Source organism: Aquila chrysaetos, chromosome 3 (assembly GCF_900496995.4).
Source record: "Aquila chrysaetos chrysaetos chromosome 3, bAquChr1.4, whole genome shotgun sequence".
Lineage (NCBI taxonomy): Eukaryota > Metazoa > Chordata > Aves > Accipitriformes > Accipitridae > Aquila > Aquila chrysaetos.
Window position 1 is genome coordinate 1,764,208 of NC_044006.1, and position 21,603 is coordinate 1,785,810.

Below are 21,603 nucleotides of genomic sequence, written 5' to 3' on the forward strand. Positions count from 1 at the left end.
GTCATTCATGTAAAAGTGCAAACTACATGACACTATTAAGAAGCATCTTTAAATAAGGTAACACCACTCTTCGTAATCAGTTCAACACAAGCTCATCTTAGAAGTAGTATTCTAAGAAGTTTTTTATTGTCCTAATGCAGACTAAAAGCATGGTTCAAGATCTTAAAAGCTGCCATGATACGAGTTTTGTCTTAGCATTTGTTTTGACTACTTGGAATTAAACAAATCCTCCACACAGGTAACTTTGAGGAAAAAACAACTCCTTTGATTAGCAGTTTGAATTGGATCTAATATTCTTACAGTATTGTCTTGTGCTCCTAACTTGCTGCTTTGGGCTGCTCAGCAACTGTGGTGGTCCATCCTACAGGTGCTTTTTTTTGGTGGTTTGGTGGGGTGTTTTTCAGCACATTTGTAAAGCTGTCAAGAGAATTTTCTAGCCCAAGGAGAAGGGAAAAAGAAAAAAAAAAAAAAAAGCCTACTCACCTGGGCCATGGCTGCAATACTGACGACAGGGAAAGTGAACACTAAAGAATATTTTATTCACCCGTCAGTAAAGATTACTCACTGAGATGAGGCAGCATTTTGAAGGGCTGGTTTCACGTGACTATGCACTTGCAGTGCTCTGGGAACCTCCCAGAGGAGATACTTTGATGTGGCCTGATGCCCAGCGCCTTGTGCAAGCTCTTGTTGATAACCTAACAACCCAGCCCTTCTCCTACTCCATACCCATCTTCTGATTTACAAGATACTTTTTTTTTTTTTTAACTATTAGAATATGAAAACTCTTTCTCTACTACAGGAAAAGTATTTTTTGCTTTATCTTCTTCTTTGGATTTGACACCCCCTTGTCTATATGATCAGAGGCAAGGAACCCACTTCCTTCTACAGCAAGTATCAATTTTATGACACAAAGCTATTTATGATAAATACGTTTCTGGTCTGATCTTGTAACTGCTCGATTATTAGCGATAGGCCACACAAACACTTATATTCCCCAGGATCACTGTAAACCTATTACTATGGAGTCTAGACAAGGTAAGCAAGCTATAAGCTGATCAAGGGAAGTCAAGAGGGGACACGTAACCCTCCTTCCTCCAGTCCAAGGCCATGTCCAGTACTACTCAACAACACAAACATGCTACATGTATAGACCACAGCTAGCAGGACAAGCTGCTCGGCAAGTCAGGTTTAACCACTCACTCTGGAAAAAATTGACATGGAGATCCTGACAGCAACCAGATCCCAAGATTATGAAGCAAAAGTGCTTTGGAGAAGAAAACACCACAAAATCCCTTATTTCCTATATTGCCAGATTGTACCTGATCCTGTCATTTCCTAAATGAGCAGATGCCTCCTCTCATTTACTGTCCGTACCTGTCCCTTCACTTTATGGCTGAGCTACTGTAGAAGCTGAAAAGGCAACTCCAAAAGTTAGGTGCACAACCTGCACCATTGGCACGCTACTTTCACACACAAATAGCCACGTTTCCAACACATGAATGTATTTCCAACAACATATTTGTAACACTTTCTGATTTCAAGATCCCTCATGTTTACTTTTGCCCGCACTCAGCTTAAGTCACTCGAGAATAACATTTTCAAGCTTCTAGTACGCTTATACTTAAAAATAGTCACAGAACACTTTTTGCAACTATAGTTTTATTGAAAACTATTTTTTCACCAAATAGCCATATATTTAGTTCTTGTATCTACAAAAGTAAACACCTGAAAAACAACAGCATTGTTAGAAAAATAACTGTATTGCGGAGTTAACATTTTCACAGTACTGTTAAATATATGCACCCACCAAGTACATATATTTAATGAACAACATACCAACTTTGGTATGAGTATAATCTTTTGTCTAAATGACAATATTTTATAGAGCTTACGTACAGCAGCACTGAGGTCCTAAGAAATAATCTTTAACAAGATCATCACGACCGTTAACAGCAGTGCCGTAGATAACTAGCTACTGGACACAACTACAGGAAGAACAGCACCAAGAACTGAAGAACGTAATACAAACAGTGCAATAGTAAAAATCTATGTCCTTAACTTCACTAAAGTATTTACAGAAGATGTGCATTTTTAAAACCAACACAATAATGGTTGGAAAAAAGCCTTTGGTATCGTCATCTCAAGTAACTTTACTTATTTCACTGAGGCTGCTAAATGAAATAGGCTCCTACATCCCTGACTTGAGAGAAGGAAAAGCACTAGTGATATACTGCCCGATAGAGCTGCTTTGTATTAACTCTGTAAACCCGTATGTAGTTAATCATCACTGAAATACTACACTCATTTGGCTATTACGAAGAATTCACAGACTTTAAGAGAATTCTTGTCCACTTAATCCTCATTGTGTTTAAGGTTATAAATAGCAAGGTGCAATTTAACTGTCAAGCTTATACTTCCCATCATCTTCCCATGCCACTTTCTAACACAAAAATCCTGCTTTTAAAAAGTTTTCTACACGAACTCCGTAAGCCTCTGCTATGTTATACCCTATGGTTAACATTTTAAAAAAACTACTCCTGATCCTGAAGGAAAACACTGGAAATTCTCAGTGTGAAGTCAGGGAAGTAGTCTGATGTACAGGCCAAGTAAAGTACTACTTAAACCTCTATTAGAGAGGATCAGTTGACCTGACTATAGAAAAAGAGAGTTCCATGTTGAATTAAATTCTCAAATATGAGAAAAAATGAACAACCATGAAACATCATTAACTGTTATCATGTCAACGAAGCCTTTTAGAATTTGCTGAAATTACTTTTGCTAGCATCTTACTTTTCCAATACAGACAAATCCTACCATGCTGCTCCCAAATTTCCAGATTAGACTCATTTTGGTCACAACTTCCTCTTCTGGCTCAGCCTTCTCCTTCCTCACTTGCTGGTTATTTAAGAGCAAAATAAATTATAAGGCAGTTAAACTGACATCTGTAACAAGGGAAGCTGACAGACTAAACTATACACATTCACAGACAACTGTGATCCACAATGCCAAAGATGTCAATGGGAACAAGAGCAAAAAAGACAGAGATGATTTTGCAAAAAAAAAAAAAAAAAAAATTTTTAAAAATGATTGAAATATGGTGTACTACACCGATTATATAGGACCATATTCTCAACTCTGACCGCACCTTTCCCAAACGAAGAGTAAGAACTCAGCCAAGCAGGGAAACTCCAGCTTCCTAACCCTCAGAAACCCAGCCCCAACGCGGCACAGAGCCGTCTCCCTGAAGCTCGGACTCACAGCAGGAATGGGCAGAGCAGTGCTGCACCAGAATATATCTGTTCCCTCTCTGCGAGGGCAAGGGCAGCAGGAACGGGATGATCTCTCTCATCTAGCTTTCCACAGGCAACAGCTTTGCAAGAAACTCTCGCCTGGAGACCTCCAGGCTGCTCAAGTCCACTTTGTGCACGACCAAACATTTCTCATTTTTGTCTCCCTGAGATACAACAGTATTATGAGAAAGAACTTTTCTGAAGAACTCTAAAGATCATTTGTAGAACTTGCTTTCATCTCCTCAGCAGTCTCTCTCGCACATTAAGGAAAGCAACCCTACAACCCTAAACCTCAAGCTGCTGACAAGCTGTGTTGTACGCAGAGCAGCTGGGAAGTGCTACGCTTAATTATGCTACTTCTATTTCACAGTTACTATGATCTGGTTTTGAATGTAAATATATAGCAAGAGACAGAAATATTTAATCTTTTAAAAAAATAAATGAATTTCATATAATAAAATAGGAATTACAGTAAGACTGCTATCCTCCAGTAACAACCATTACTGATTTTGTATGTGCACCCTAAGTTACAATTAAATCTTCTATGTAAAGCCTCCTCTCCTCCGTTTGAACAACATACATTCAGTCTGGCTAAGTTAAATACACCATATGAAACAAACGAGTCAGAAAAATTTACAGAATACCTGAAGACCACAGCCATACTCCAGTGTATTTTTTAAAAAGTCCTAAAAGTACTCAAACATAATACCAATAAAATATACAAGCCTTGCAACAACTTTCAGGCCCAAATAATATACCCTGTTGTACATATGAACAAGCAGCATGTTTTTCTCCTTTCAGTGACATAGAAAACCAGACTTTATAAACAGCTTACAGGGCTGAGCAACCCAGTGCTTTCACAGCTCCTAATCTCAAGCTGAAAAACCCTGAAATGCCTGAATTGTCTAATGGACAGAGCACTAGACCAGAACTCAGAAGACTGAATTCTATTATTAATTCTATTGCTAACACGCTCAACAAGCTGAGGTATGTTATTTTCCCAGAGAATACAAGGAAAACATCACCATTTCTTTTATAAAGCACTTTGAGATCTACTGATAAAAAAAAAGTTTAAGGTAGTATAAGCACACAGTATGATCACACCAATAAGATAGCCAAAGTGCCCATAACATGGACTGACAAAAATTATCTTTGCACAAAAATTGCACCGTGGCTGCAGTTACACAATATCTGGAACCAGCACATTATCAACCTGATCAGCTTTGGGGAAGTTACTCTATTACATTACACCTGCGATACGTTTATTTGCAGCACGAGAACAATGGAACAATTTGCTTTTCCTAGTTTAAAAGAAGTGTCTCATATTCGCAACAGTAGCTACGCATCCTCAAGATCCTCGTTTTGTCCTACACTGTCCAAAAGCTCCAACCCGCCCAGCTGGGCAGAGCCCAGGTAACACGCTTTCACGTGGTTAGTGAGGTTCTTCTGTGTACCAAAGCCCTTGCCACAGAAGAGACAGACAAAAGTACGCTCGTTCGAGTGCACAGACATAAGATGCCGGTTTAAGTCTGTCTTGTCTCGAAACAGCTTGGCACAGTTAGGACATCGCATCTTCTTACAGTTGAAGTGGATGGTCTTTTCGTGCCGATCCATGTTTGATTTCAGAGTGAAGCTCGCGGGGCATTTGGAGCACTGGAAGCGGGCGAGATGGCCAGGAGGCACGCTGTCAGCAAGGCCAGGCCGGGAGCAGTCAACCAAGTCGAACGGGAGAAGCACGGAGAAAGCGTGCTCATGGATGTGCTCCTTCAGCTCTTCAGCACGCTGGAAAACCCTCCTGCAGAAACCACAGGTCAGCCTCTTGGCTAGGGCTGAATCCAGGAACAGGCCATCAGTGGTTATGTCCATGTCTTCAGATCTCGAGAAACTTGTATCTAAAATAGAAATACACATACACACGTACAAATCAGTGTCTTCTAGTATAAAAGAATGATAGTTTAAAAAAATATATATTTTTCTCTCTACTTACCTGAATCAGAGTTATCAAACTGCCAAAGTGCTAAAAATCCATCATAAGTGGCCTGCAAATGAAAAGCAGACTTAAGTTAAGGCAAGCATTTACGAGAACACATCTTTGTAGTTAGTGCTCAGACTCCGATCTTAACATTGCTTTCACCCCTTCTTTAAGTGAGGCTCACTATTTGACTTGGCAACCCTATTTGCCTTTACAAAGCTTTCACTGTCAAAGCAGCTAAGTTAACTGGGCCATATTTTGCAAGATTGGGTGTTTTGAAGACAGTAATCAACATGCCTATTTAAGGTCCTGGGTAACTACTCAGTTTCCAGTCTCACTAAGCATCTGTAGCTCCCACTCAGGCCAATGGGAAACACTGGATAGAAAATTTCTAGCAGATACAACAGAACTGGAAAATTTTCCCTTAGCCCTACATAGCTACTTTTTTTTTTTCCACATAGAAAAGCCCATAGAAAACAAACACCTTCTGCGTATTTCCCTTTATGCAACGCGCTCTGGCACTGCTGATCCAAATTACAAATAAAAGCTGATTTTTTTTTTTTTTTTTTTTCATAAACCATTTGCAATATGCCAGCGTGCGGCAGATGGCAACCCTCTATGAGGCAGAGGCATGATGCAGCCTGGGCAGGTCTGCTGGAGACTGGGCAAGCGGCTACCAGCCGTTCTGAGCAGCTCACTTTGCTCTAAGGTGGCTGCAAAGGAAAATCTGTGTTTCCGCCCATTTGTTTAATGAAACTAATGTATCATTCAAAAATATTAAGAAATGCCACAGAAAGCTATGGATTTTATGTCAAACTCCTGTAATACAGAAAGCCAGCCTGCTTCTATCTGAATTTAGACAGTTACAAAGAAACCCAAATGCAAAATGCCAGAAATGGGCAATGGATAGCCGGGGTCTCAGCTACCTTTATGCCGTAATTATATTCTTGTATGTAATGTTTTGCAAACAAAGGGATTTACAATAAAAAGGGCATGTATACTTAAAAAAAAAAATAATAGTTTTTTGAATGCAAATGCTGTTGAGGTAAGGCAGAAAAGCTAAAATTAGGACACCACCAGCCCTGACCTCAACAGACTTCTAGTTTGAAAATAACCTGTATTTAAAAAAAAAAAAAAAAAAAAAAAAGCTAACAGAGCAAAGTATGAGGTATTACGGTCTTTCAAGGTACTCCTAACTGGGGAAAATTTCATTAAACAGATACCTTTGCATTTAAATTTCTTTGCATTTTTCCCCACGATCTTACCTGGGTTGAGGAAGGCACCTCTCCTTTTATCATGGTTTCTGGTGACATTTCACCAGAAGAGCAGATCTCAGGGGGGCTCTGAGTGGCAAGGTGTGATGAAGGCAGCGGGGGAGATGGTGCTTCCACTTTGCCATCACATTCGCCCCTTGAACGATTCAAGTTGGTGCCAGGCCCTGGGGAACACAGGAAACGAATCTCACCCACGTGAACTAGCACCAGCTGGTGGTTTTAAAAAAGGCCTTTGCAAAGGCAGCGCACCAGCACTCGCAGCTTATCTTCTGTCAGTGGGAGGGAATGCAGCAGGACAGTGATGCCAGGCTTTTTTTGTTTGTTTTTTTAAAACTAGCCTCCCCACCCAAAATGCCTCGTCTGCGCGTGATGTATGTAGTGGAGTTACATCGCATGGCACGGTCACTAAAGAGTCCGTCGGGAGAAAGAAGCACAGTGCAGCACAAATATCCAGAGCAATCACATTTCTGAGAGACACCTCTTGGAGAAGCACCATTTCAAACACGTACATTTCAATCTTCAAGTAACGTACACACAAACTTTATTCTAATACTAGCTTTCTTGAAAATTTACGTCAAAGCTTCAGATCTCCAGATTTGACCACGCTGTTTTATTTAATATAGTACTGTCAGTCCTTGATCTCAAAGTGCTTTACAAAAGATGGGAAAAAGTATTCTTTTAATTCTATAGTTAGCAAGCATAGAAGTTCAAATATTTGTACAAAACTATTCAATTATACCTAACAGTCGTTACATTCTAAAAATCTACCGTAAGTTCAAAAGGAGAACATTATTTGTCCGGCCAAAGCAGAACCGTACCCTCTTGACTACACTGTAGCAACAGCCAAATGGTAAACAATATTCCAGAAACTGCACTGATAATCAATGACAAATCTACGTACAAATAAAGACTGTGTAATCAAGATCAGCGTACATTACAAGTTGTTAAACGAACTGTAACAAACACCTTGACTGAATATTGGAATGACATATTGAACAGGTCATTATTTTTGAAAAGCAAGCAGGTGAAATCAGAAGCAAATAAGGCATAAAAGTAAACAAATTCATATTGAAAGCACTCTATGCCCTAAAGGCTTTTTTATTTCTAACACAAAAGAGTCTGATTGAAACCTTTACAGATATAAAACACACACTCTTTAATGCAGCTACAAATAACAAGTCAAAGTTTATACTATGTCCGAACACAATACACTGTGATCTGGGTCACAACAAAGCATTTGAGTGAAACCGCACAAAGGTTTCTAAATGCGAACAATCCCAAACTTAACTTTTTATCAGCTATCAAAGGAAATTCTGCTCTTGTGCCACAAGCTGGGTGTTTGATTTACCTTCCTCCGCTTTGATCGCAGACTAAAGTCTTTCACAACTTAGTTAACTCTATTCAAGTGTGATAACAATACTTCAAGTTTTCATTCTAGTGGTGCTCATCTATTGCTGTTACAATTTAAAGGCAGGACAACAAAATGCTAAAACCCCGTAAATTCAGGATAGGAAAAAATGGGGGAAAAAGCAAATTCATCAGTATTTCCCATTAGAAACTGTTACCAGGAATCCAGCTCTCCAGGTCCATAGCAGAATTCCTGCCTAGACATCCACACATTCCTTTTTTTCCCCTGAACATCCCAAACTGGTTCAAACTGCCCTGTTTCCATTGAAGCTACACACTGTGACCACGGACAACTTAGAGGCATCTCCGGGTTAAAGCAAAAGTTAAGGCTACTGAATGAGCAGTGAAATAGAGTAAGGAGAAACAATAAACTCAATCGTCCAACACGAGCCACAAAGATGTACAACACAACAAAGTACAAAGATGATTTTTAGAACAATAATTAATATTTATTTGGTTTCCACAACTGCAAGTAACACAAGACGACAAACCCACAGAAACAGCCCATACTTTGTACACGAGAACGTGAACAGCACCTCAATTTACGTTTTGTCCCACTCTGACTAGTACTGTGAGAAACCCTTTTCCTTCCTAAATTTGTATTGGAATGAATTTAATGAAAAGTATTTTAACTTCCAAATCAGAAATCAAAAGCACCTTCCTTCAGTCAGCTTTGCATATGAAAGATGATGCACTGGTTTAGCAGTATTTATATGAATATAGTATTCTCTGACAGCTGGACAGTAAACTATTGTGGAAAAGAGAAAGGCAAAGGTTATTATATCTCATTTAAAATTGCATCCATTCTCCCCTAGATCTTCGTTTACCATGTACAAAAATTCCACGCTAAACTGAATACCTTTAACTCCCTCTTGGGAAAGTCGACCACTATGTAAAATGTATTCCTTTAAAATCCAGTGCAAGTATAAATTATTGGCTCCAATGAACCACTAACTAAAAATAACGTATTAGCTGGTTTGCCCAAAAGAAAAGGGCTCTGTGTACCATGTAATCACTTGGACAGCAAGCTTCATAGGAATTGCTTCTATAAACAGTTTCAGTTGCAACAGGGTAAACAGGAAAAGCCAAACTTAGACATATAAAAAAGTATGCAATGTACTATTCTGAAAACATGGAATAGTCGCCCTTTAAGGCAGTCAGTCACCCCCAAATCTGAAAGTTTTCTGACTTTCTTTTTCTTTAATGAGAAAACAAGGATGTAAATTAACCAACTCATTTTCTAATGAATATTAAAATTCTCATTCTCTTGATTATACTTGGCAAAACCAGCTAAAAACAGTCAACTAAAGCCTCTGAGACTTTTGGAGATGTGGTGTAACCGTACGGAACTGCTACCAAAGTTCAGTATCGTAAATGAAATAAGACACGCATTATTAAACCAAGGAGCTCAGTAGAACAGCGCTGCCGAAACTGGAAATCAGTGAAGAATAACCTGCTTTTACAGACAAACCACGAAAACACGAAAAAGACGAGGAAAACTGAACCTCTTATAACGTTTTATCTGGAAGACATCCCCAACAACAAACTCTGCAGGTTCACTAACTAACGGATCCCAAGACAACCTCAGTGTTACCCATGAATAACTCACATGTACTTTTTTTCTGCAAAACCCACATGTTCTTTAGGTTTCTGACAAGCATATAACAATGTCAATCTTGATCATACACCATGAATGTCATAAATTCTCAGAGCCCTTCAGCTGCAGGTCATCTGGCAACTGTGTAACCCAAATGGCAAGGTATTTAAATTTTCCCTTCTGATTTTAAAGTAGTTTGAACTGGTTAACTTCAGAAATGCTGTACTTATGTTTGACTACATCATAGTGATACAACACCCCCCACACATCCCGGGCTTCATTTTCCATCAGCTCAATGTCAAGTAATTTCACACCTCGTACGATTGTTGCAATACACAATGAATTAGGAAAAAAGAACGCAGGGTAAAATGAACTATATGGAAGAAAAAATTAAACCTTGTAATGTATGCAGTAACTTGGAGAGTAATATTCCCTTTAGAAACAGCTTACCAGAATTTTAAGTATGTATAATATACTCTTTGGATCTGTCCACCTCCATTAAGTCTTTTCCTCCAGAAAAGAAAAATAAACGTGAACACTGCTCCTTGAGTCAGTTACTTACTGTAGTGCTTCATAAGAGAATACAAAGACAATCCAGTGATAGCAGTTATTAAAAACACACTTCGCATTTTTTAAACTTGAGAGACTGATCACTTAAAATTCTTGAAATTAGTGTGTTTCCTTTTCAAATCAGACAGATGAAAACTGCACTGGTTTTGGTTTAAAAAAAAATAATTAAAAAAAAAGTTTTTCACTGTGCTCCTGCCTACTCCCCCTGCCTTTATTTTTTTTTTTTTTTTTTTTTTAATATAACCCAGGACTTGAAATGACTCAACATCCTCAAATTGTGTTTGAAGAAAAATGTGAAAAACACCTACAAAGCTAGCACCAACCTAGATTGTGCTTTTAGATCTCCAGAATCGTCTTACCACTTGCTTTACTGTCCTTTTATACACTGAAAATTCTCATTAAACTTGATGTCCTATTGTATTCAGTAACGACCACTTAAAAGCAAGCGAGTCTTATATCAGAACATCTTTTTCAAGTGATTAAAATAAATCGTTACCTATGAATCTGAATAAGATGAAAGAAAAATACGTTCTTTAACTCCCTGCTTCTGTAAAAATCCTCTTACCAGGCCACAGCCACATCCACCTACTGGTGTGAGAGCTACAGACCAAGCGAGCAGTCTTCTTTTTGTCTTATGCAATTCACTTTGCTTCCATAAAGATGAGATAATTGAAGCTTAGCTGAATGAAATTCAAGTAATAGTGAGAGGACTGGAAAACAGGGACCTCAAATACAGGCTGGAAGGACCTCCTGAGTCATCCCAACCCTCAATGAGCTATCATTTCCCCCCTTTTCTAAATGTATCAATCTTTACTTTAAACCCAGTTGGTCTTCTGCCTACACCATGCCTGTTCCCGAACTCCACTTCTCAGCTGGGCAGGCAATCTCTAATTTCTAGCCCAAATTTCTCACTGCCTTATACTCATTTGTCTTTACACCAAGTGGTCCTTCAGCTTTTAAGTAAAATCTAAAATCCTCCAACCAAGAGAAGGATGATGGATAGAGGGCAGGCCCATCATTATTACAGTTTATCATGACAGAAGATGAAACTGCTGATTTCACCTGTCACGAGTCACAGATCCGAACACGCGGTGCATAAATCACCCTCGCAGCCGTGCATCGATCGACGCTCCCACCCGTCCCGGTGCCAGCTGAGGGCACTCTTCTCACTGCACGCAAGCCTGGCGATTGAACTGCCGCACAGGATCTTTGCTATTTCATTGCAACGAAGGGATTTGCAACCCAGGAGCCTAGTTTGAACCACCTAAATCTGATTTAATTGGAGATCATTCAGTAAGCTAACTACTGTGGAAGAAACAAGAATATTGCATTAGCAACTCCCCCAAACATTTAAGCTACAGAATAAGGTAAAAAAATTTTACTTTTTCTCTCTAAACTTTGAAAGATTTTTTTAAAGTAATTTTACTCTTCAGATATGAGAAGCGAAAAGAGATACTAAGACTGACATTATGTTGTGCAGTTACTTCCCTTTATCATACAACTGAAGTGACCATTAGAAGTTATCTATCTTTTGCCATTGAGGAAAGTAAAAATAAAATAAAATAATAGATATCTTAAGTGAACTTTTCGTTCCATTTAATTGGTAAATTTTCTCAGTATAGATTAAAATAAACCTTTTCTGCCGGAAACTAACACGTAGTACTCAGAAAGCCACTGCTTGCTCTATTTTATGTCACAAATTATATCCCTGTCTTCTGAGAGTATTATTAAAATACAGCATTAATAATTTTTCTTTCTTTGTGCACTACAGAATCAAACTATTTTACGATTGCAATGAAGAAAATACAAACGTATGCTGAAAAATAAGCTGTCCACACATAATGGTACCCATCAGCTGTCTCCAACAGATCATCAGTAGAAAAACATTCGTTTCCATGCACGAGTATAACAAAACAATCAAGAGCTGCTCATTACTTAGAGAGAGGTCTAAAAGTAAACAGCAAGAAATAAAGATCAAACGATCTACAAAATCACAACTGTTTCAACAGACACAGGAGCAACAGTCAAGCCTTTCAACATTAGTCAATTTCAGATTCAAAACCTTTGGAGCTACCTCTTTTACCACAAGGACTCAAACGCTTTGTATGTTGTCTGTAAGTACCATTTTGCAAACAAGCAAAACAGATATTTGAGGACAAGCACTACATACATATGCACTAAATACTTTCTTCCATGGCTTCAGCAGTTAACATTAAAGCTGGATCAGTACCAGACACAGGTTTCCAAATTTTATGGAAAGCGGGATTAAGCAGGACTTGAAACTGGATATAAACGTATCAGTAGTAATAAATGAGACAGTGACCTCTATTTTCTTCTCGCTAAAGATTTCACTTAAAGTGTCAGTAAACAAAAAATATAAAAACACAAACTTACGAGAGAGAGAATGCGTGCCTTTGGGTAAGTACTCAAACAGCAGAGAACTATCCTCTCCCAGCATGTCGGCTTTCAGAGACAGCAAACTGTTCTTACTCATGAGAGCTGCCCGCAGGTTGGCGACGGTGGCAGCCTGGAGCGCATCCTCCTTCTCCGGAGTCAGGGGCTGGGAGATGTAGCTGGCTTCCCCACCGACGAGGGCTTCGTCGACGTTTGCGTACGGGTCCGATCGCTCCACTCTGCTGTCAGAGCTGCTGGGCTCTGTTACTGTCACATCAGCACCTGCGTGACGAAAGAAGCCGTCAGAGACGCCAACAAATTCCTGAGATGTGGCACACTGACCACGCGTGCCTGTCTAACCATGGGTCCAAATAACGGAGAACCGGGAACTTATCACCACCTATTTTGGCCTTATTGGCACTTTTCACGTGAGGGTTGTTTCTCACCTCCCCTCTTCCAAAAGTCTGAAGATGAACTTGGCCATTCAGAGGCTTGATAGAAAGCGCACCCACCCCACAGCTGGGGGTTTCTGTTCTTCCAGCCTGCACCCATCTGCACCCTTCACTCCTGCCCCATCAACAGGTCTTATCTTCAGCACCACGCACTATGAAGGGAATGAGATGTGTACAACCTCCCCCACAACCAAGTAACTGGATAAAACCTCATTTATTTTTTTTATTTAAAACTAAGATTTCAGGATAGTCTGCTAGGACTGAAATTACATTCAAATGTTTAAGCACTGTTTTTTCCACAGTTTTACTCCGGTAGTCCAAATTTTAATTCTTTCATTTCTTCTCGATGATGAAGGTTTTGAAAAACTCCAATAATAAACAGCTTATAATAGTGGACTGCTAATTAGTATAAATCCCTTGGGATCACTTATCTGAAAAATACACATTTTTTTGTTAAAAACAAAAAACAAGGACACAGATTAGCCACTTGACAACAGGTAGCTACAAAGAAGCTGTATAAAAACATAACAGACTATTAACAAAAACATCAATTAGTGAACCCAAATAAAAATGAAAAAGCTATGATAAGGTTAATTCCTCCCTGCAAAAACACTGTTTATTTTTGTATTTTGGGAGAGGTCTAGTTAAAGATTCTCTCTTGTTTGAACTTTGACTCTTTTATAGTCTTAAATAATTTATGTATTTTTATGTAAAGGAAAGTGACTCTTATAGTCCTCTCTATTCTTCACACGAAACAAAAAATTAGCTACAAAAAGGGCTGTTACCCCATTTATAAAGTGCGTAAAACAAACTGCAATTACCTACTCCAGGATCTGCAGCAGCAGAACACAGCTGACATGCTCAAAACTTAGTCGAGTACCTGGCACAGGGCTAAAGCTTCCCAACAAATGGATGCCTTTGTAGCATTTGTACTATCAAGACATAGACAGAAAAAAATCCAAATCCAAAGAGAAGGCATTGATAATGAGCGATCAGATGGAAAAAAGCTGTTTTGCGGATCCTGAACCTTTTATTGCCTCCTAATTCAAAATATGTTTAAATCTACTTAATACAAGAGGCAACTATTACAGTACAAAATAGTGGTATGACATGTACAAAATTAACACTCAGCTGCTTTCACAAATTCATCTTGCACTTCTCAGGGCAAGGAATTCAGGTGTTGTCCATATACACCACAGCAATAAACTTATTCCCGTACAGAAGGTTTCACAGCAGCAGAGCTCACGAGAAGGGAAGAGGAAGAGTGTGGCACATTAACACTCAGTTGTAATGTTCAACAACTTCAAACCAGGGCAAGACATCAATCTGCATACCCTCATTAAAAAAATGCTAATGAGGACGCTGGTACACTGCCTACCTCCTGTAACCTGGAAAACAGCTAAAGGAAGATCATTATTTTTATCTCCCTTTTACAGGTGGTAACTGCCAGAGAAAGACATGGTGACTTGCTCAAGGTGTCCAGCCCGCAAAGCCAGGATCAATCAGTGAATTTCCCAGTCCCAGCCCAGGGCATGGCAGATTTCTTAACATGTTCAGATTCACTTTACCAAGCTGTACTGTACTACCAGTACCTCTTACTGTTAAGTTTTTCCACTTCCTTTAAAAAACAAAAAAGCCTCAAAACAAACAATAAGGAAAAAATTATCATTAGCAGAGTACTCCTACACCCCGGAGATGTAAGGAATACCCAAGGCCGGGGGCCACAAACACAGCAGCAGCAACTATGAACTATTAGAGATGCTCTCTCTCTTTAAAACAAACCATTCTCCCTCCCCCATCTGTGTTTTGCTTGTATAATCTCATATGATCAGTTTTATTAAATCTTAGCCAAGCAGAAGAATTCAATTGCTTTGAATTTTTACATATTTTATTATCCCTCTGTTACTGAGTGAGCAGGTAACAGGTATATGCATTTTTCTAGATGATAATGAAGTTTGTTTTAAAAACAAACATTTCTACAGGAAGGGAAATTACAAGAGTTTAAAAAACAGCAGCCGCTACAAAAGGTGGCGAAGAAAGTAAATTCTAGCCCATTAAACTGGTAATGTAACAGACAGCTTTATCAAATCAAAGCCATGGTAATACTGCTATTCCTCTGCTCTTCGCCATCTATGCAGCAAATCACAGCAAGTAACTTGGGCCAGAAAGGGTGTTTGTCAACAGAACGGTGTTGCCAAATAACCGGGCAGGCAGTAAATCACCTTGCGTTTTCTCCCATCCTTTTTCATAGCCAATTACAGATGCTGATTGACAGTTGCCAGAATCTGTTGCTGCCTGCTGCACATAAACACTAATTGCTAAAACACACGCAGATTAATTGTAACCACAACAAGACATTAAATGTTCCTCAAAAGCCAAGATTAGAGACAGACAGTGAAATAGAGGCTTTAGAGCTTCCAGTATTTATAGCTGATGTAACCTAATCAAATACGCATTACGGCAAAATAAATATCCACTTAGTCACATAAGTACTAAAGTACTCTCAGTACACCAAAACCCAAAAATGCATGAAGTTCCTCTTCACAGAGCCTCCAAAACCACTTCTCTCTTCTCTAGAATACAGTTTCTTTTAACAAGATTTAGCCAAAGAATTATATGAATCAAAAGTATCCGTCACTTCCCAGTAATCTAAACTGTTTACTACAGTGCTTCAACAGTACGTAAACCAAGCTTTAGTAAATGAGCTTCTATTTTGCAATTATTCAAGGCAGCAGGTCACGTGGCAGCCTGAGCTCTCCATCCAACTCGTCCACATCTCATTTTTCACACTGCTGAGACAGTCCCTGCAACTGCACGGATTCCAGGCACCGCTCACAGGAAATCCCGATCGGGGCAGCAAGCTAAACATGGGATTAATGCTGCTCTAAAAAACTGAGCTCATTAGTCTCTTTAGCAAATAATTATTTTGCAGTTATTCTATTACACCAGCCTACTTCCCAAAACACAGAAGCTTTAGAAAAGCTTTATTAGTTTGTTGACTTGGATTAATATTTTTTATTATTTTTTTTTAATTTTCAAATAAAACACAGGGCCCACCTTTTTACAATTTTGGCAACAGTATTTCCATGCATCTCTGAAACTGCGAAAGCAACATTTAACTGGTAAAGTTCTTACCTACACATGAAAGCCTAATGTCAAAGGAATATAGGAAGCCCAATTATGAGCACCTTCTCACAGAGATCACACATCCCAGCTGAGCACAGCACGGCAAAACACCCTTCATTTCCAACCACAGGCTTTAAGAGATCTATAAACAGGAATAACGCTCATGCCAGTACAACAGGAGCAGTACAACATCCCGAATGCACACAGGGTGGCTACTGCGCATACATTTATGCTTGGGCAAAACAAAACCGAATTGTATGCTTGCTCTGCAAGGGAAGTACAGCCACAGGAAACTCGATCGTTTTGCTACACCATCCGAAGCCCAAATCCAGATCAGAAATCCCATTTATCAGCAGGCATGCCACTACTACCTTGAAAAAAAAAAAAAAAAAAAAAAAGAGAGAGAGAGAGAGAAAAGAAAAAAAAGACTGGAAGTCATATAAACTGAGCTCCTGTCACAAACCCAGGTATGAGAAAACCAAGTTGTACTAGTCAGAAAATCAAGAAGTACTACACACATTAGCCCCTTGGGAAGGGCTATGGCAGAAATAAAGGTGATGCAACTTATAGAAGTATCTGAATGAAATGTTAATGTGATAAATTGTTTTCCAAGATCTAGGAGAAAATTGACAATAAAAAGCATTAAATCTAGGCAAACAACTGAAAAAAATACACGTGCCATTTCAGAAAGACCAAGGAAAAGCTTCTCCATTTTAAAGAATCCATTTGAATACAATCAATCAATGGCTTTAATACACAATTTTTTTTTTCTTCTCTCTGCTTCAGTCATTTTTCCTCATTACAGCTTAAACTCAGCTGTTACCAAACTACCTCCTCAGCGTCTGTTTCTCTCACACCACTTATTTCTTGTTTGTATTGTGTTTTTACCTTCTCATTAAACCCCCAGTGGTGTTTTCTGTTGTTTCCCAGACTCCCAATCCTATTATTCTCTTTCATAATTTGTTTTTTCAATCATTTTTCCCTCTTTCAACTTTTATTCCTGCTCTCTCATGTACGTAGTTGAATATCTTCTAGAAATCTGTAGCTAGAGGACTAAACCCCTGAGAAGAGAGAAAGGTGTGAATAAAAGCCATACAAGATTACATCTGCTGCCAGAAAATTGAAAGCAGAAACAAGCTCTTCCCCAAGAACTAAAGGCAACGTTTTGCCAGGTCGCTATTCCTCAATATTGCTCTTTTCATTACAGTCTCAAGGCAAGAGGAGATCCAAGAAGTCTGTCATCTGCTCTTCAAAGTCCCTTTCTGTTTGGCAGAAATACAAAGCAGTAATGCTTCTCCCTTGGTCTTCCGAGTTTCCAGGATGATGAGGTCGCATGACACGCATCATCAAGCGACTACCTACCTAATCAAAGTGACCCAACCGCCAGCAAGGTGGGGGAAGTCAGCCAGCAAATACGGCAGTCCTTGAAAGGAATGCAACAGTATTTAGCTTATCATTTACAGCCAAAGCTTTAAGCCAGTTTCTGTAAGTTCTATCACCCTGGCAAATTTCAGGAAGCTTTTAGGAGCCCTTCCAACCTCTCCTCAACTCCCCTCAAATTTAGCGCTTTGTCACACAGCACGAGCCATTGCTCCAAGCATGCCTTTTTGAACGGGAGGTTATCACTGCTCAGCACCTGGAGTAAACTCATCGGATCTGTACAAGTCCCCACAACCTCCAAAGACAACAGCAATTCAAGCCACCTCCTGTCACAGAAAGCGTCCTTACCCTTTCCGCACAGCTCACCCGACTGCACAGCTGCGGCACGTGTTTTGGCAGAACTTAAGCCTGTAGGTGCTTCAGCAGAACGAACGCCATCGTCCTGCCGGTTTCACCAGCATCCTTTTAACCCAACATCAGTAACACCGTCAACTAAACCCAACCAAAGTCGCTGGCTGCTTGCATTTTGTGGACACTTGCCAAAGCTAGGGGTGACAGCAAGATCCCACAACTATCTGGAGCTAATTAAAGAAACGCTGGATAATCTTATATCCTACTCTTATTTATAAAAACCACTTGACAGTCATAAACAGTAGAAGCCCAGCTAAGTCCACCAAATACCTTCCCTCCCATAGGCAAATGTGAAGCAGGGCTGGCAAGTCATACTGTTTATTTTCTTTTTAACACATGTAAGAACAAAGCACATAAAAACCCACAGCAAAGTTTATAGGGGGAGAGAATATCCTTTCTTTACATAAGCTAGGGTAGAAAGGTGAAGGGAAGGAAAGACAAACTTTCAGGCACATCAGTGCTGCTGTCAGGAACAGAAAGGCAAGCGTCAAGGAAAGTACAGTTTGAAAACAACAGCAACTGGAATTACATCTTAACAAGTGTCACCAACAAACAGCTAGCGCGTAGCTGTCCTGACTTGTGACAGCGTTACTGCTGTATTACCTGGATCCGTTTTTAAGAATCATAGAATAAATTAGATTGAAGTGACTTCAGGGCTACTTTTAGAGTTAGATCCTGTTGCTCAGGGCCTTGTACAGTCAAGTTCTGAATATCTGCGAGGAGAGAGATACCACAACTTCTCCGGGCCCTTCCCCCATCATCTGACCATTCTGTGAAGAATTTCCTCCTTTTACCCCATGAGAATTTCCCTTCCTGTAACTTGTGTCCATCACCTCTCATCCTTTCTCCATACACATCTGAGAAGAGTCTGGCTCTGGACAAACCCTCCACCTCCCTTCTCTTCTTCAAGGTTAAACCAAGCTGTCTCAGCCTCTCCTCATACACAACATCTTGATGGTCTCAGCTGGGCTTGCTCAAGCTTGTCAAAGTCCTTCTTGTCCTGGAGATCCCCAAACTGGATATTGTACTCCAAATGTGGTCTCGATTCCCTTGACATGCTAGGTACGCTCTTTGTAAGGCAACTGAGCACGCAGCCAGCCTTTGCTGCTGCGAGGGCACGCAGACCCCTCTTCAGCTCGTTACCCACCAGAACGCGTTTTCTGCAAAGCTGCTTTCTCACTCCTTGTCTGCCAACCCGTATTGGTGCATGGGGTTATTCTGTCCCACATGCAGGACTTCACATTTGTCTTTGCTGAATTCATGCTGCATCTGGCACCGCCGCCTTCCAGCAAATCATTCCGCCCAGTCTGGCGTCATCCAACAACTTGCTGAGGGTTCACTCCATCCACCACCCAAGCTGCTAACGAACAAACTAAATGGCATTGGCCCTGGAAGCTACCTGTGATGGATGCAGGCATTGTGCTTTCTGGGGTAGTTGTTTAGGATCTCCTGCACACAGCTGGATAATTTTTAGCATGGTGGCAAATGTTGTAAACAAAAAAAATATTACATGACAAGCAGAAAGGGCAGAGGGGGGCGAGGGAAGAGGTCCCAACATCAGCACTTCTCCCATCCCAAATGCTCATTCCTGCATCCTCCCCTGCTACTCCCTCAGTTGTACCAAGACTACATGTATAGTTGTGAGGTGAACTTGAGACAGGAACCAATATGTTAAAAATAAACTGGTTTATTAAAAAAAGTTATTTTTAAACCCCGATCAGTTCCCCAATCCGGTTCACTACACGGTTGTACAGACATTTTTACAGAACAACTGCAGCAGAGCGTAGGGGTGCAATTAAGTACTAAGGGAAAGTGGGAGCCACTTAAAACTCAGCTTTTCTTTCAAGGACACTGCCAAATTATGACCTGAGCCGAACTCTTCTGGAAAAAACTTAGGTGAAATCAAAGACTTAATTTTCTGAGGTTCTTCTACCTGTTTGTTTGTGTCAAGTATCTATAGAGATCTGCCTGACAGTAGATTTCATCTAAAATTTCAGGGATGGTGTTTCTTGTAGAAGTTTAGGAAGATTTGGCTTGGTCTCCTTCTGTGCAAAAGACATAATTCATTTTTAAGCTCACAGGGAAGTCAAAAAAAAAAAAAAAGCTTTCATTTCCTAGTGTTTTTTCTTGGGAATAAAAAAAAATAAAAAAAGGAGCACCTGGACTGGTAGAAAAATGACAATCTTTTACCAGCTGCTAAAAATATCCTTGAAGCTTGTACTGTATTTCAGATACCCCCCCTCCTTTCTAATAGAAATCCTTCAAAAGTGTTTCACAACTTCCCAGTTGTTAAGCAAAACCCAGCGTTCTCACATACTGTAATACATACATAGAGAAGTGATGCCATGAGCTATATTGGTTTTGATTAGCACTATTTTACAAACATAATAGTATACATATGGATATAATAAATGTGCACAGCATTCAAAATAAGCTCCAATTTCATAACAGAGGAAACCATCAGGCAAACATAGATATTTAACCACAACATATATGATCGTTAAAAACTACCTTTATATTAAAGACTCTAAGATATCTTAAGTGAATCCTTATGGAACGAAAAACATGGTCTCCCCCAGGCTGCGCTTTCCCACCCCTCTTCTTCCAGGTTTGAGTCCTACTACAGCTTCTCAACCATGATTTAAAGCAGGGTGACCTGGGACACTGTCCTGCACTGTTGGGATTTGAGTTGCTGAAAAACACCATCCTGCATAAAACTGCAAATTTCCAATGCTGTTCCTGTTTCTGGAGGGCTCCGAGGGAGCTCATGCCAACTGAAAGGCAGCATTCATCATATAGGCTTGAATACAGTTTTCAAGCCTACAGCCATAGGATGTTCAGCATGTATGTTTTACCAACAGACATATTCTCCTCAATACCTCTAGAATAGTATTTCTCAAATAAAACAGGCTTGTTCTACGCAAATACCACCTGGTTTTATATTGATATTTCTGCAGTGGAATTCTAAAAGCACAAGTATATCTCCATCTTTGCTCTCCTCAAAACAGTAATCAGTGTGCAAATATCAACTGGAAAATTCCCTCCACTCTTCCAGGTATCTGAAAATAAAATTATCAATTTTTATCTCTTTCCTGTAATATTTGTTTTCCTAACATTGAATCAAATTCTGGAGATATTCTCCTGTGGTCTGCGTCAGCAAAAGGAGCTCCTGGCCCCAAACCCAGCTGCTTGCTGCTGCTCTCCCACTGCCTGTTAGTGACCTCAACTCAACTGTTTGTAGGGCTACAGAGTAAACCTGGTCAGTGAACTGATCTTCACCAAAACAAGATACAACAAAACACCCAAATCCAAAGAAGAGAGAAATGGTTAAATTTGATGAGTTGATTGTTTTTGAAAATATTCTAAAATGGAATAAATAAAGTGGTCCTTGCAGGAGCAGGAATGACTGGGCAGTGCAGAAATACCTTAAGCCACACTCGTTTCCCCAAAATATGCAGAGAATTGTACAGTAACTTCAAACAGACTATCACTTTAGAAATACTAAGGTTGACTGTAAGCTTAACCTCTTTTTCTAAGTCTCATAACTCATGCAGTAAAAGGACTGATATTACTCTCTTCTGCTCCTCAGTACAGAGACAGTCTCTTGCTGCACATCTGCACATGAATAGACACAAACATGAAGGGATAGAAATATAACATTCAAGTACCACATTAAATATGAACACTAGTACTCATGATATGACAGGATGCTGAGTTACAACCTTTGAAA

The 21,603-nt window shown here is 39.7% G+C and overlaps 1 protein-coding gene across 11 annotated transcripts in view; it reads right to left on the reverse strand.

Annotated features, from left to right (window-relative positions):
* Positions 1 to 21,603, reverse strand: part of ZBTB46 (zinc finger and BTB domain containing 46) — a 60,897-nt gene that overhangs the window by 12,309 nt on the left and 26,985 nt on the right. For 9 of the 11 annotated variants that reach the window (XR_003922578.2, XR_003922577.2, XM_030008057.2 and 6 more), the window contains 4 exons: positions 12,505 to 12,786; positions 6,528 to 6,700; positions 5,278 to 5,329; positions 4,871 to 5,182 (listed from right to left, as the gene is read on the reverse strand). Coding sequence is in view for 8 of the 11 variants with exons in the window: in XM_030008057.2 (XP_029863917.1) it covers positions 4,871 to 5,182; positions 5,278 to 5,329; positions 6,528 to 6,700; positions 12,505 to 12,786 (819 nt within the window). In the remaining 3 variants the exon portion in view is untranslated. Of the gene's footprint in view, positions 1 to 4,503; positions 5,183 to 5,277; positions 5,330 to 6,527; positions 6,701 to 12,504; positions 12,787 to 21,603 lie in introns of all 11 variants that reach the window. The other 2 variants (XR_003922579.2, XM_030008059.1) reach the window with 2 other exon arrangements.